Raw genomic sequence first — 15,608 nt, 5'->3', positions numbered from 1 at the left:
GAATCCAAGGATAGTAACCTATCCCCAATACTACAGACCATAAGTGAGATGGGGACAAATGCGGGATATCTGCATGTGTTACGAAGATATCTTTTCCCTGACAAATTACCAATAAGTTAATTTTCATAGTGAAGTTGTGCCACAAAAGTGCCCACATTCCCACATACGAACCACAGGGGTGTCCTCTCAAAATAGTTCAGTATATGCTAGTATATGGTGTAGAGGTATGAATTCCTGCACGCTAGAAGCTTCTCCGTGCACGTCAAGCAGCTGACAAGCCTCCTGGTGCACACGTGTATCTGACTGGCATGGACCCACCAAAGGTAAATTACGTTCTTCTGCCCCTACTGGTAGCGATGGGAAAGGCACCAATTATTTAAAGTAACTCGATAGAAGCTTTGTGAAAGATGGGTCGCGCCGTCCTTGCTCTCGCAGGCAAAGCCCGCTGAGTGGCCAGGCCCCCTTTCTTGGGCGCTACTCCTCCTATAGCATAACACGGGCTTTGTGACTTCACAAATGTCAGCGCTCTAGCCCCGCCCAGCGCGACCCCTCCGGTATAAAAGCCCTTCACGCGCCGCCGTCGCTCCAGAGGAGGCTCCGGCAAGGGGCGAGGAAGGAGCTTCTGCGCAGCGTGTTAGCTAAAGAAAAGGTCGGGGCGCTTTCAGAGCGACGACAGCGAGTCCGGGAGGGCGGCGCGTACCCTTGGCTCAGGGCGGGACGGTCTTGGGGGTGGTGGGCGACGGGGCAAGAGTCAAGTAGCGGGAGCGGCGTCTCCCGGCCCCGGCCCGGCAGGTGTACTCCAAGGGGAGCGGCTTGGGAAGGCCGGCTGGGACAGAAAAAGGGTTGCCTTTGCTACCTGTGTGGTCCCAGGCGGCATAAAGGGAAGCCCCCTTCCCCATCACTACCCGGTTCCCCTTCGTGTTCCTTATGGGCAGGTTCCCGCCTGTCCCTGGCCCACGGGAAGAGAGACATATAATACTTTAGAAGAAGAAGAATTGGTTTTTATACCCAAAGTAGTCTCAAAGCGGCTTACAATCGCTTCCCCACCACAGGCAACCTGTGAATTAGGTGGGGCTGAGAGCTCTGGGAGAACTGCCTGGCCTAAGGTCAGCCAGCTGCCTTGGGGAGGAGTGGGAAGTCAGACCCGGTTTTCCAGATCAGAGTCTGCCATTCTTAAACCACCACGTCCTCACATCCCCTTGCCAAAAGGCTGCTTCCATAATGTGATAATTCAGATTTAGTAACATTCAATTCCATGATCAAAACATGGTGAAGGCAGTTTACTGGTCATGGGCTCTGGTTGCCAAGGATTTAGTCGCATAAGAAAATTGAAAATGCTTCAAAGCGAGTGTTGTATCAGTATGAAAGGGCACATGTCCTCCTGCATCAGATCACATCTCTTGTGGAGTCAATTGCTGCATTCATTAAGCACTGAAACCCTTGGCCTTAACATTGTAACAGAACCTTCAGCAAAATGAACAAATATGGAACTAAACTACAGATTTAGGAAACCCAGACAAATGGGTGGGTGCATTAGATTGGTCAAAGTTTTAAAGTTATTCTTTGAGGCTGCTACCACAGTGATTTCTATGGATGAGAGTCAGATTCTGTTGAAACACATGAATGGGCAGTCAAGTTCATGGCATATGACAAACAGTCCTTTGGGTGTGCTAAAATTAGCAATTCAGTAGTTTTTAACACCAATGTAAGGGAGAAACATACTTTATTGCCTTTACATTTTCATGTATTGTGCCAACAAAAAAATCATTGAATTTGGTTGAAAGTAACATTGAAACCATACTTTTTTTCTTACTCAAATATTTTAGTTGAAGTATTTGCTGATATTGAGACATAAAATTAAACACAGAGTACTTCTTAAATTTTGTCTAATCAATATGAAAATAAATAAACATCAATATAAATCATAACCAGCATCCTAAAATAGCTCATGCTGTACTTAGGGCAGCATAATTTCTTCTGGAAAAATGTTCCAATTTTAATGTTGATGGAAACCCCCACTTCACTAAGCCCATGGGAATAAATGAGTTTAAGCTGTGGTATCCTTGCATAGCATCCACTTCGGGGCTGCCATGTCTATGTGACCAACTAACGGGTGATGGGTGGGGACGTACCAGGAGTGGGAAGGGGAAACCAGGAAGTTAATGTGAGAGCCCTGCGTCACTTGGAAGTGTCATAGCATATTGCAGGCATTGGGGGAGACAAAATATGGTAGAATTAGCTTCTTATAGAGTCTTGCTCCAAAACCAGAGCGGACCCCCCCCCCTCTTCCCAAGGTCACCAATGTTCCTAATCTCCAGATGATGCAGGGATTTTGGGTTTACTGTCTGATATTCCTTCCCTGTGCTTGGTAAGTTTCCCTGGTTCATAAGAGCCATAAAGCTGGGGGGAGGGGAGGGTCCAACCCTGGGAATCCCCATGCCCCAACTGGGGGTTGGCAACCCTACGTACACTGGCACTGATAATCCAGAATACATTCTGCTGCCCTCCAAGCTCCTCTGCAGTTGTCTTGTGTGTAGGTGAGTGTAGAGCAGGAGTAGTCAAACTGTGGCCCTCCAGATGTCCATGGACTACAATTCCCAGGAGCCCCTGCGATCATTCGCTGGTGGGCTCATGGGAATTGTAGTCCATGGACATCTGGAGGGCCACAGTTTTCCCACCCCTGGTGTAGAGTGAGATAATGCCGTCCTAAGCACAAGTGTAAGCCAGTATGGTTTGAAGTTAAGACCGTCAGGCTTGGATTTGGGAGCTCCAGCCCACTCTGCCAAGACAGCTTGCCAATTGCACACTCTCTGCCTAGCTTACATCACACGGTTAAGAGGATCAACTGGAGGAGAGTAGAATGATGTAATCTGCTTTGGGTACCCATTAGTGAAAATAGTGTAATAAATGAAAATAAATAGGAACAAAAGAACAGAGTTTACACAGTTCTAAGTTCACTAAGTCAAGGGTGCAACTGCTTAAAGTGTCACTGATAGAAAGTAATAATGACATAATTCTGATGTGTTTAAAATGTAAGATGGACCACAGGTGAATGACAAAAGCGTTGGGTCTTTTCTTCACTGTCCCGTCCCCCCCTCCCACTTCTTTGCAGTTTGTGAAATTGCAGTTTCGTCTTCAGTTGGCAAAGATGCACACCGGAAAGCCCAGGATGGTTGTTCCTTATGGCCTCAAAACTCTACTTGAGGGAGTGAGCAGAGCAGTTCTCAAAACCAGTCCCAGCAACATCACTGAGTTTGCTGCTCTCTATTTTAGGGAGCTGATAATTTTCCGAGAAGGTTTGCTTTTTACTTTAAAAAAATTAATGTTAAATATTTGTTTAGTAGAGCATTTGTGTTTGTTGGGCTGTTGGCGGCAATGGAACCATGCCTTTGTGAATTGCTAGAAAACTTGTCCCTTCTATATGATTAAAGTCTGGCAAGAGCAATTTAATTAACTTTCTCCACTTCCATTTCAGAGCACCCTAATTTGGACATTAAAGATCTGGTCAGAGACTTTCATCTATCTAGAGGTAAGCTACTAAAGGCCTGATTATTAAATGATGAGACACTTGAAAGAACTTTGTACTAGAAGCTAGTCTTAAAAAGGTATAAAAACGAGCTGAAGTATTTGGATGAATTAGTTCTTTATATCAGGGGTAGTCAACCTGTGGTCCTCCAGATGTCCATGGACTACAATTCCCAGGAGCCCCTGCCAGCAAACGCATAGCATCCACTTAGGGGCAAACGCTGGCAGGGGCTCATGGGAATTGTAGTCCATGGACATCTGCAGGACCACAGGTGGACCTCCCCTGCTTTATATGACAGAATATTTCAAATAGCTCCTCTTTCTGTACTAAAGGCGGGTTTGCAAGATGCAGGCTTGGGAAAAGAATGCTTCAAAATCTTCTGGCTATGTGACCTGCCTCAACTTCTTTGAACTGAAACCAGGCATCTGCACCTTTTTGATGAACAACAAGAAACTGATTGAATCAGTTAATGGGCTGGGTGGGAATGGGACTAAGATGGGAATCATACCTATAGCCTGCCATTTGTGCTGGTGTGCATTATAACTCAGTGTAAAAAAGCAAGGACCAATATGTTTTAAGCTGTTCAAATCAGTAACTTTTATGAAAATCACTGTAGGATTGCCAACCTCCAGGTAGGGTCTGGAGATCTCTAAGAATTATATCTGGTCTTTAGATATAGATCAGTTCCTCTGGAGAAAAGGACTGCTTTAGAGGGAGGACTGTTTGGCATTATACCCCACTGAGGACCCTCCCCTCCCCCAGCCTCCCCCTTCCCTGGTTCTGCCTTCACATCCCCCATATTTTCCCAACCCTGGGTTAGCAATCCTAAAAATGGAATGTCTGATAGCATTTTAAAAAGTCGCTTTCCTGGAAAATGAGAGCAGGCTTACTACTTGAAGAAGTAGTATTGGGGAAAATATTTTCCTGATCTCTATCAGTAAGAGAGGACCTGTGTTCAAGTCCACCATTTTTACATCTGTAATGTGAACCCTTTCTGCATCGCTTAACCACTGGTATTCTAGCTCTTTACCCCATTCGTCACTCCTAGATTTTCTCCTCACAACCAGCATATGAGGTATCTTAAGCTGAGGAATGACTGGCCCAAAGTTATTGAATGAGTTTTGTAGTTGCACATGAGATTTGAACCAGTATGTCTCCAGTCCTATCAGGATCCTTAACCACTAGGCAACATTGCTTCCTTGGATCCATACAATAAAAAATAACTTGCTGGTTGTCTGGAAATACCATGTATGAAATGACTGCTGTGCTTTGCCAAACTTCTTTGGAAGCAGCAGAATCATTCCTGACTTGATGGCAAAGCTGACACAAGGATCATTTGGGCCACATTTTTAGCACCTCCATTGCAGTACAAAGATTCATAGTATGCTACTTTTGCTCTGAATTTTAATTGGTTTGGATTCTACTGTAGATTAGATCAGTTTGTGTTATTGAAATTTAAAAACTTCCCATTTTCATGCACTAAAACATTTTCAGACATGGGTCTTAGTAAAGGGCAATGATTCTCAGGAAAGGGCTGCAGAGAGTGAATCTTTAAATTGCAAGAGTCCCAATACATCTGGTAGTATGCTCAGACTCGACTTAAACCGAATTCTATTCTCCAGATTTTGATACACACAGCCCTAATGAAATACAGGGCAGTAGCAATTTAACAAGTGTGCTTTACTCTTTAACTTTTAACTGGTAAACAACCTACTAGTTTGCTAGTTATCAGAATTGCACTAAAATATGAGGCATCGCTCAAGAGAGAAACATATAGTTGGAAGGGACTCCAGGGTCTGACTCCCTGCCCATCTAGTCTGACTCCCTGCCCAATGGAGGAAATTCACAGCTCCCCCATGATGTCCAGAGGAAAGCAAAAAGCCTCCAGGATCCCTGGGCCAATCTGGCCTAGTGGAAAATTCCTTTGTGACCCCAAATTGGTCAGTGGTATGAACATATAAAAAGTGGCCCAAGAGCTGAAGTATTATTTGCAGCTTGAGGTTTGTGGGGGGAAATGACTTTCTAACAGGGTTTGTACAGACAAGAAGGTGAATAAAATGTTATTTATTTATTCTATGCACAAAATGCTTTATCTCGTCTTTCTCTGTCCTCCACAACTTTGTAATCCTTTCCTCATTTGTTTTGCATTCTCTGTGGAGAGCAGGCTCCCTTCTACCACAAGAGGTCCTCAGGATGCCTTAAGTTCCAGGCTGTTTGGTTTAGAAGGCCTGTTTGTCTGCCAAGATTATCTTATGCCCTAGTATCTAGTTTTCCTTTTGTCTCCAGAATTTTGCACAGGAGATACAAATTGTTTAGATACAAAGACAAACAGATGCTGTAAAAACGACAATATTGCTTAGCCATTGCTTGACGTAAAAGTATGCACCCTATAACACACTAGCAGGTGTGGCCTGATATTCTCTCACCTGGAAGCAGCTTTTCTTTGGGGTTTTCTTGTATGCCAAAGCATTATGCTTAGAGCATTCCAGCTCTGCTCAAAAGTTCCAGTGAAGATAAACACATCTTTTATGTTTGTGCATACATATGTTTGTAAAAGCCAGTACACTTTCAATTTACTATTGAAACCAGGGTCCTGGAGGTTTCACTCACATCCAGCTGTGAAAGTGTGGAAGGTTACAAGATTATTCAGCACACAATTAAAGAAAAACTAAGTGTACACTAAACTATTTGTACATGCATTCACCAGACCACACATCAGATGTCTTTGTATTTTATAATCACAAACTAGTATTTCTTCCTTCTTTCTGTCTCATTCCCTATACGGGCACTTTTTCTTCTCTTTGTCTTTAATAGCATTGCTTAACGTAATGAATATCTTCACAGAATGCCCTAATATTGGTTTATTGCTGTGGAAGAAGATATATGGGGAATAGTACAAGAGGAGAGGGCTTTATGCTGAACAGCTTCAGTATCCTTAGAGTTGTCTCTTCAGTTGTGTCAGCCTTTCTCAACTTTTTTACTGTTGAGAAACCCCGAAACATTCTTCAGGCTTTGAGAAACCCCCAAAGTGCCTCAATTGTCCAGAATATGGTTGGGAACCATGGCTGTGTACATACCTACCTGGAGCCCCTCCCCTTCCCACCCTCTCCAGGCCCATCACTGGTCATCTTAGAAGGGGGGGTACGTCGACGTGACCATATATGGTCATATCACCCAATAAACATTTAACAAATTTTAAAAATATATTTAAAATTAATTAACTCCCACCCATTCCAGAAACCCTTGCGAGGCTGTTAAGAAACCCCAGTTTCATGAAACCCTGGTTGAAAAAGTCTGCACTAGCTACTTGGCCCAATGCAGCTACTATCTTGCGCTTTAGCTTTTCCATTCTGTTGCTGAGTTAATATTGGATCCCCTCCCCCCAAAAAAACCCTTCTGTGTGGAAATCAATTCAGCATGAGAGCTGGAGGATCCTCTCCATGCTGTTATAGCTTCCAAATATGTGTGTGTGTGGGAGAGCCACTGTCAACAAGAGCCGTTGCAGCCAGCTGCCTGAGATTGGATGGGGTGGGTGCAAGTGGCCATGAGGACTCAGCTTTTCCACGGTCCAGGGGACAGTCCCCCCCCCACCATGTGGTGCCCATGGCAGCTTCCCTTGTTGCCCATTAGCTAAGACCTGCCCCTGCAAATTCCAAGCAGCCATTGTGTGACAGTTGACCCTCTGGAACCATAAGTAAGCCATAGACTTATCGCCGCTGGTTGCTTTCATTGGCAAAGGATCCAGTCATGGAACTTCCAGAGAGAATTTGAAGGAAGCCTGGGGCTTTTCAGCAGTGGCCAAGTTTTTCTTGATCTGCTATTAACTTCCTGTGTATTTGTTCTCTTGCAGTAGAGGGATGGGCTGAAACTGCAGGGACAGCTGCAGCCCGTGGGCCACCCAAAAGGGCTGATGTAGGAGATGCATATAGGCCAGACTTAGATGGAACAGCTCCAATGTCTGAGGAACCCAAACGGAAAGAGAAATCGACTGACACCGAAGAGGACCAAATCAGCGAGGAGCCTGCATGCGAACTGAGCACCAAGACTACCCAGTACCCATCAAACCATGAAGACTTTGTAGTTAAGGCTGGGGATGACAAGGCATGTGAACTTGCCTATGTCCCAGCTGATCCTGCCCAGCTAGCAGCACAGATGCTAGGTAACGATACTATTGGGGATGACGCTGTATTGAAGGACGTGGCTATCTCTGTGCAGACCCTTCCTGCGTTATCCCACAGCGCAGAGGATATTGCGGCTGTGCCAGCAGAGACTCCTGCTGCTGTGGAAGAAGAACCACCTGCCCCAGAAGCAGCACCTGTAGAAGCAGCACCTGCAGCTTCTACACACTCTGTCAGGGTTGAGCCCGAAACTCGGAGTCAGACCTCCTTTCATGGGGAGGTAGTTACCTCAGGCAGTCAGGCAGAGCTACCACCTGATGACGTAATAGAGGAAGCTTCCTCAGACCCCTTGCAGGAAGAACCACCACCCCCGGCACCACCACCTCCTCCTGATAAAGACCCTTTGCAGGCTGAATCTTGTCCAAGTGAAATTGAGGTCACATCAGACCTACAGCTCACACCCATGGGTGTCGAGGATCCCGATGCTGGTGGAGAGGCCCCACCTTACATAGAGCAGTTTCCACAGCAAATAGTAATTCCTTTCATAGACAACGTAGCATGTCTTATAGATCCAATAACAGCGTCACTAAATGCAGGTCAGTTTACATGCACTAGTATTCTAGATCCATCTGCAGATGATGCAGAATGTGACCATGACAGAATGGATACTACAGAGCAACTGAAACCAACTGACCCAGGTTTTATTATGTCAGGTAAGAAAGTCAAGATATTTTTGAATCCTGTGTATGCTGTATTATAATCATACTGTAGTTCCATAATTAACCAAATGGTCCATTTCCTCAAATAAACTTGTGCTGTCTAGGGCCCAGCTGAAACCAGTGGGGCTTATGCCAGCAGAGCTTCTTGAGGACTGGAACATATTTAAATGCAACTATCCATGGCAATGCAGTGTTGAGCTAAATAATTGGTTACTCTCGCTTTACACGTCTTCAGCACTTCCCTAGCTAGATTGGGCATGTGTGGAATTATCCCACATAGGTTGTTTCAAGATGTGTAGCTAATCATGAGCAAGCCTTATAATGCCTTGCTTGAATATCATTGAACCCAGTTTTCTACTGAAATTTTTTAGGTCTCTGTATTGTTTCCTGCAAAGACGTTGGTGAGTCAAGACAGCACTTAGGAATGGGGTTCTGATGAGCTACAGTGTTTATTTTGACTTTTCTGGAAACGACTATTAGCCATTCTCACAGTAGGCTTTGGGATCATAGTGGATAATTTAGTGACAGTGTCAACTCAGTGTGTGCTGCAGTGTTGAAAAAGACATACTCTGTGTTAGGGATTATTAGGAAAGGGACTGAGAATAAAACGGCTGATAAAGTAATGCCCCTGTATAGATTTTTTGTTGGCCTCATTTGGACTTCTGTCGACTGTTTTGGTCACCATTTCTCCAAAAGGACATTACAGAGCTGGGAAAAGTACAGAGGAGGGCAACCAAGAGTATTAGGGGATTGGAGCCCCTTCCCTTTGAGGAAAGGCTGAAGAATCTGTGACTTTTCTGTTTAGAAATGAATAAAGAGAGACATGATAGAGGTTTATTAAATTATATAAGGTGTGGAGAGAGCTGACAAAGAGAATTTTTTCTCCCTCTCCCAAAATTCTAGAACTTGAGGGCGGTCAATGAAATTGATAGGCAGTAGGTTCAAGATGGGCAAAAGCAAATTCTACTTTACGGAGAAAGTGATTAAAATGTGAAATTTGCTGCCAGAAGATGCAGCGATGGCCACAGGGATAATGAACTTTAAAAGGGGATTAGACAGATTCAAGGAGGATAACTCTGTCAATGGCTGCTAGCCATGATGACTGGGCAGAACCTTTGCATTCAGAGACATTTGGCCTCTGCATCCCAGGGCCAGGACCAGGAGAAGGCCTCAGCCTCTATGCCCTGTAGTTGACCACTGTGAGACAGGATGCTGGACTAGATGGACCACTGGTCTGCGCCAGCAGGGCTCTTCTTATGTTCTTATTTCAAATCATAATTGCATACCTGCTCATGACAGCTAAACAAGGGCTGTGTGGGACTGTAACGTAAGAAAATATATCTCTAGAATGTCAGCCATGGCATTAATGTGGATTTTTGCATTTAAAATAAATGGTGGTGGTTGCCTGCACTGTCCCGTTAAGTCCAGGCTCCTGCAGATGCTTTACAGGAAGTGGGCTATGCCCTTGTTGCTGAGAAGCATGGAGTTGTGCGCTGCCAGAGGCCTGGTGTGCTTTCATGGCGGGTTCTGCCGCCTTTCCCCCCTCCTCCTCTGTAACAAGTTTATAGCCCACCCCCTGTTCTCATCTGGAGAAGCTCTTCTGTCATCTCTTTCCCAACAGCTTGGTCTGAATTCTCCTGACTATCACCGAATTGCCCCTAGAAGTCACTTCCCATTAGAGAGGCAGGTAGTGAAGATATGAAAGCATGTTGGAGAAGGGAAGATATGGAAGGGAAAACGTAATTTGTAAGATATTGGCATGGCTGGGCAGGAGGAACAATGTTGCTGCAGTAGAAGCGAGTCCTGTGGTTAAGGAAATACTTTCCAGTTCTCATTTTTGGACACTCATAAATATAAACAAAACTGTGTCCTGCTGGCCAAATGTTCCATCTCCCAGAAGCACAGGTGTCCAACACTCGCACTATTGCTATTCCATTTTAAGTCTTCTGCTTTGGATTTACTTCCAAATTTTTAAAGCTGCTCGTTAAGTCTTGGAAGCTTTCCCCACCCCCACCCTCTTGCACCAATCCCTACTGTGATAGTCCTAGGAAGACAGTGGAGCAGAGTTGCATGGGGCCACTCCATTTTGAACAGCCTAGAAAAACAGAACTTGTTCTGCCTGTCCTAGCTGTGGGGTTTCTTGGGGCTGAATTTCTGCCAATGCATTCCTCTTTGCTTGGAGACGGCAAGCCATATCTCTTCACTGTGAAGAAGCAAAACCAGAAGGACACTATGTAATCAGCCAATCAGGGCCTTAGAAGAGCACCTTCTCAGTCATAACTCCAGTTTGCTGCCACTGCAGCAACCCCGTTCATGTTTCTTTCAGCCATGCCAAGCTCTTGCCTATTCCCTCCAAGGATTCTCTCTTTAACATGCTTTCTTGCAGCATTAAATTGTATGTAACACTGTACAATATGACTGCAGTTTGAAGCTCCTAGTAGATGGTCTTTCATGCCAGCAAATTCTCTTTAAATTTTTATTTTATAGCAATGGCAACAAACGAAGCAGGACAACCACCACCATATTCTAATGTTTGGACTCTCTATTGTCTAACTGATTTGAAACAACAAGGTCGTAAGTCACCTCCACCTCCACAATCCCTTCCAGCTATGGGAACTGGTGCTCCCGTTCCCCAGGCAACCCTATTTATATCTAGCGGTAAGGATCAACCACAGTATCTACAGCCGCAGATGATACAACAAGGTCAACCACCAAAAGCGTCCTCTCCAACTTATGTGATGATGGAAGATGGGAAGAAGGGAAATGCACCACCTTTCATTTTAGTGGGCTCTTCTGTTCAGAATAAACAGGACTGGAAACCCATCCCTGGCCATACAGTCCTTACGCAGCCGGACACTGGTGGTACCGTGAGAAGGTTCGCTACAATACCTGTACCGGTCGCCAGGGCAGCAGATAAAGTGGCCAATCCCAATTTTAACTCAGCACAGGATAGTGGTAGACCTCCAACGCCAGTTTTTCTTTCAGTTGCCATACCGCTGGAAGATGTAATGACTGGGAAGAAGGGCTCGGGAGCTGGAGATAAGGCACCATTTGCAGGGAGCTATGGTATAGCTGGAGAGATAACATTTACTACTGCCTCAATTCGCAGAACAGAATAGTGAGAAGGTAGGTAGATTAATCCTTGCATGCTTATGATCCTGGTCGAGAAATGCTGCTTTAAATAAAGATTCAAGTGGCCACTCTTAACAAACGGGTATTCAGTAGTGGGTTAAATTCTGGGTAGTTTTCTAAATTTAAGGCACCATCCATCAAAACATGCAGTTCTGCTTGAAACACAGTATTTCATGGATATTCTGCCTTTTTCATCAACAACATGAAATAGGTCCGGTTCTGAGAAAGCGTTCTGAAGTTTGCAACCCTCTTGCCAAAGTCATCTGGCATTTTTGTTATTGGGGATCATGCAGCCTTGAATTTAGATGAAGGGTCACACAGTGTTTTCTGCGACTTGTGCTAGAGATTTTTGTTCCAAGCTATTATACTTGAAGGGTAGAAGTAGAGCTGTGTGTAAAATAGAAACTGTAACATAGGTTGTGTTTTTTCTAAAGTTATGCAGAAAGGGTGGGGGGGAGTCATTCATCGGTCCCCCTAGGACAGTTCTCTTTATATGAGAACAATTTTGAAGTGCAAGCTTTAGAGCCAAACACTAGGTTTTATATAAAAGGATTCATTGTTTGTTATGCACAGTGGGTTTGCCAGAGTACTCACAAAGGGGGCATATAAATAGACTAGAAAGAATTGTATTGGTAGGAAACATCTGAAATGCTGGTGCTTTGAAACTTCATGGTGATTCCAAACCCACAGCTGCATTTCTACCTAACTGCTTTAGGTGAGTTGAATGCAGCTGGCCTGGCAGCAGATAAGGTCAGGAGTGTCACAAAGACATCCGAGCTGCCGCTGCCTGGTGGCTGCCATTGTGACTGGTGTACCCCCCCCCCCCCCCGCAGCTGCATTGTAAGAAATTAGACTGTCACCTCTCTTACTGTAATGATCCCTTAAAGCTGACCCAGGGATTGGATGTGTAGCAAATGCACAGTGCAAGAAACTAGGAGGCTGAGGAATGGTAGCTCCCATGGCCACTAGAATTCCTTTCCAGCAACAGGGATGAACGGGACCCTTCATTGAGTCCAAGGAAGCCATCACAGCTAAATAAAGTTGGACCCCATGAGGAATCTTGGAGAACAGTCCATTTGAGAAACCTGCCTCCTTCCCAATAGAAACAAGTACATGATGGGAATAGTCTCCTGCAGCCCCAGGCCTGACCCTCCGAGGTCAAGTACTGTTGCCCTATTGTCACGTCATGTAGAAGGCTGGTTAGAATGCTGCTAATCTTGCCTAAAATTGGAGCAGGGCAGCAGGGGAGGAAGCAAGGGTTGTTTGTAACCTCTTCCTAACTATGCTCTAGAGTTGAGTTTGGGGAGGTGAGGCTGGTGTTGGACATGTATTCCCCCAGCCCATAATACCAATCCTTACAGGGGTGGGGAGTGTATGGTTTAGATTCACAGAAATACTTTTTCGTGTAATCCTATTTAATCACTCCTAAACCACTTTTGCTTCAAGTGTCAAGAGTATTTAAAAGCATGCAGCAGCTTGAATTTATGGATTCGTGTTGCAAAACATGCATTCCCCAACCCACCCTCACTTGCCTCTCACTGCCACTATAGACCTTTGACTGACTCTATACGGCCTTCAATGTTCTGTGCTGTATAAGTGGCTCTGTCCCACCGCCCTGCAGTTAAGCATGAAACTATCTCGTTTTCTGGGAATTATATAATACTGATTAAAACACTAGTCAAAGGGCAGAGTTAAGACAGCATTTTTGTAGATGCCAAGAATTCATAACAGCTGGGGAGGAAAAGAGTCCTATAGTAACCCTCAATCAATTAAAGGTAATATCCAGTCAATTTATACTATTTTCAAAAGCAGTGATACTAGCAAGCTTGTTTCTTTTTGTTTTGTGGATTACAAAGAACAGCCTGTGTGATTCTCTTTCAGTCGCCTCAGTGGGTGGGTCAAACAGGCTAGGGGTGCCAACTCTAGGATGGGAAATACCTGGAGATTTTGTGGCTGGGTCCTGAGGGCGGTGGGGTTTGGGGAAGGGACTTCAGTGAGGTATAATACCAAAGAGTCTGATGTCCAAAGCTGCCATATTTCCCAGGTGAACTGATCTGTGTTGCCCTCCCCCCAATAGAAACAATGTCTTTTGCTTTATAATCTTGGCGGCCATTTTAAGATATGCTACACAGCCACAACCACATTGCGAACCTTCCAAGCCTTCGTTTCACTCTTTCAAAGGGGTGGGGCGGGGGGGTGACTAAAAAAGCAAAACATGGGATGGGAAGAAAAAGTAAGATACTGAAATGAGGAGCACAGAGAAAGGTAGTAAAGGTGGTGGGAGGGAAGGAAAGTGGAATGACTGCCAGGGGGAGGGATGCTGAAGACAGGGCATAAAGATAAAACTACAGATGTGAAGGAGAGGTGCTATGGTGATTGTCAGGGAAGAAATGATGTCAGGAATGGGGTCTGGGGGAAAGAGCCCCCTCTGGGCATGTATTTTGAGTCCTGCAATGATGTAACTATAGCATGGTAATAGGCTTGCCGATTGGAGCAGGAGCACTGGGCTCTGCAGCCTATTCATTTCCTTTTCCCCTTCTTTGGGTCTTGACATTAGGAACGAAATTGGTAGAAGTACCTGTATGAGAAACTGCACTTCCTACTACAGAGAGGGGGTAAAGAGCATTTCATCCTTGGTTCAGGAACTGGAATAGCAGCGCCAAACCTTGGGGAGCTCTTTGAAGGGCACAGTGCTGTGGGGTGTGTCTGGGGTAGAAGGATCTCCTTATGACCACACATAAGAGTCGAGGCGCTTTGATAGTTGTTACTATTGTGGAGAAAAGGAAGTGCTTAAATTTCACTGAGATGTTTTTTTTGTCCCTTCTAGATTGAAAAGCGGTGCTGTCTGAATTTCACTCCACAATGGAACCTGCATCTTTAATAAGAAATTGATTAACTAATACAAGCAATCAATAAAGCAGTGTCAACAGTCTGAATCAGAAAGCACTTTCCCCTAAGAACACATTTTTCTGGTATCATACAGGTTTTTTAAAATGTTACGTAGGGTTGCCAAATGCTTTTGCACCAGTGTGGTGTAGTGGTTGGGGCTTTGGGTAGGATCTGGGAAGGCTGGGTTTGAATCCTCGCTCAGTCAGGCAAGCTTGCTGGGTGACCTTGGATCAGTCGCATGCATCCAAGCCAAACCCACCTCACAGAGTTGTTGAGAGGATGAGATGGAGGAGAGCAGTGGTCTGCAACCTTTTACAGGCTGCGGACCGGCAGCAGCAGGGAGGGTGATTGCCAGGCGGCGCATGCTGTGCATGCACAATGCGTGCCCAAAACATGCATGTGTGGCACTTGCGCGCATGCGCAGAAGTGCCACACATGCGTTTTTGGCTGCGCATGCGTGGGCCTGCTTCCCTCTCCCCCCCCCCAGTAAGAAGCTTGCCGGGCTGCAAACTTGCAGCCTGGGAAGTTTCTTACTGCGGGGGGCTGGGGGGAGAGGGATCCGCGGCCCGGTGCCAGGGCCTTTGCGGCCCACTGGAGGAGAGAACAACATCAGCCCTTCAGAGAAAAGTTGAGTGTGAATGGTTTTTTAAAAAATTAAAAATCACGGTTTACAGTAAACCTTGGCCAAGTTTAAACAGGGATTGTGAAGCATAATTAATCTGCCAACCTATGTCTTTTCCTTGGCAGAACATAATCCTTGTTGAAATCAGATTTTGGACAATTTACCAGAATAATCAAATGAATAATCAAAGTACTAATTGTGGCAAAGGGTCTTAAGTGTACACTGGCAGAAGGAGACACCTACACTATTGTGAAATAAATACAGTCAGCTATTAATTTTTGTAACCATAAAAGCTCTTCAAATCTTTTAGGAACACAGAGGGACATTTAAAAAAAAAGATGTTGAGGAATGAACTGACGCAATAGCATGTTTTAATTTATAGAGGACAAGGATTGAAACTCAGTTGGAATGGCTGATGGAAACCAAACAGTGGTTAAAACCTTTGAGTCCTAATTGAAGTACACTCCGTATGGTGTGGCGTGACGCAGCATTGCTGATAGTTCCTCTCTATGTGAATGATTATTAAGACATGAAAGTTTCCCCCATCCCCAACTGAGGAGAACATTTGTGACTGCAAAGAGAACTTCCCGGTAAAGCCAGCA

The 15,608-nt window shown here is 45.0% G+C and overlaps 1 protein-coding gene across 3 annotated transcripts; it reads left to right on the top strand.

Annotated features, from left to right (window-relative positions):
• The first annotated feature begins 552 nt into the window (after positions 1-552).
• Positions 553-14,438, top strand: CABYR (calcium binding tyrosine phosphorylation regulated). Of its 3 annotated transcripts, none has more exons than XM_077352590.1 (6): positions 553-649; positions 3,113-3,296; positions 3,476-3,529; positions 7,377-7,685; positions 10,851-11,489; positions 14,323-14,438. In XM_077352590.1, exons 2-5 carry the CDS (start codon positions 3,149-3,151, stop codon positions 11,480-11,482), a joined length of 1,143 nt encoding a protein of 380 aa, XP_077208705.1. In that variant the 5' UTR covers positions 553-649; positions 3,113-3,148; the 3' UTR covers positions 11,483-11,489; positions 14,323-14,438. The 3 variants fall into 3 exon arrangements, with proteins under 3 accessions (XP_077208705.1, XP_077208704.1, XP_077208703.1); XM_077352589.1 differs by having other exon boundaries at positions 7,377-8,357; positions 11,349-11,489; XM_077352588.1 differs by having other exon boundaries at positions 7,377-8,357.
• The last annotated feature ends 1,170 nt before the right edge of the window (positions 14,439-15,608 follow it).

Source organism: Paroedura picta, chromosome 9 (assembly GCF_049243985.1).
Source record: "Paroedura picta isolate Pp20150507F chromosome 9, Ppicta_v3.0, whole genome shotgun sequence".
Lineage (NCBI taxonomy): Eukaryota > Metazoa > Chordata > Lepidosauria > Squamata > Gekkonidae > Paroedura > Paroedura picta.
This window is presented reverse-complemented; position numbering and strand designations above follow the sequence as displayed.

Coding starts and splice junctions, on each gene's coding strand:
- CABYR (XM_077352588.1), top strand. CDS start 3,149: ATGCACACCGGAAAGCCCAGGATGGTTGTTCCTTATGGCCTCAAAACT. Junction 3,530..7,376: donor AGACTTTCATCTATCTAGAG/GTAAGCTACTAA, acceptor GTTCTCTTGCAG/TAGAGGGATGGGCTGAAACT. Junction 8,358..10,850: donor CCCAGGTTTTATTATGTCAG/GTAAGAAAGTCA, acceptor TTTATTTTATAG/CAATGGCAACAAACGAAGCA.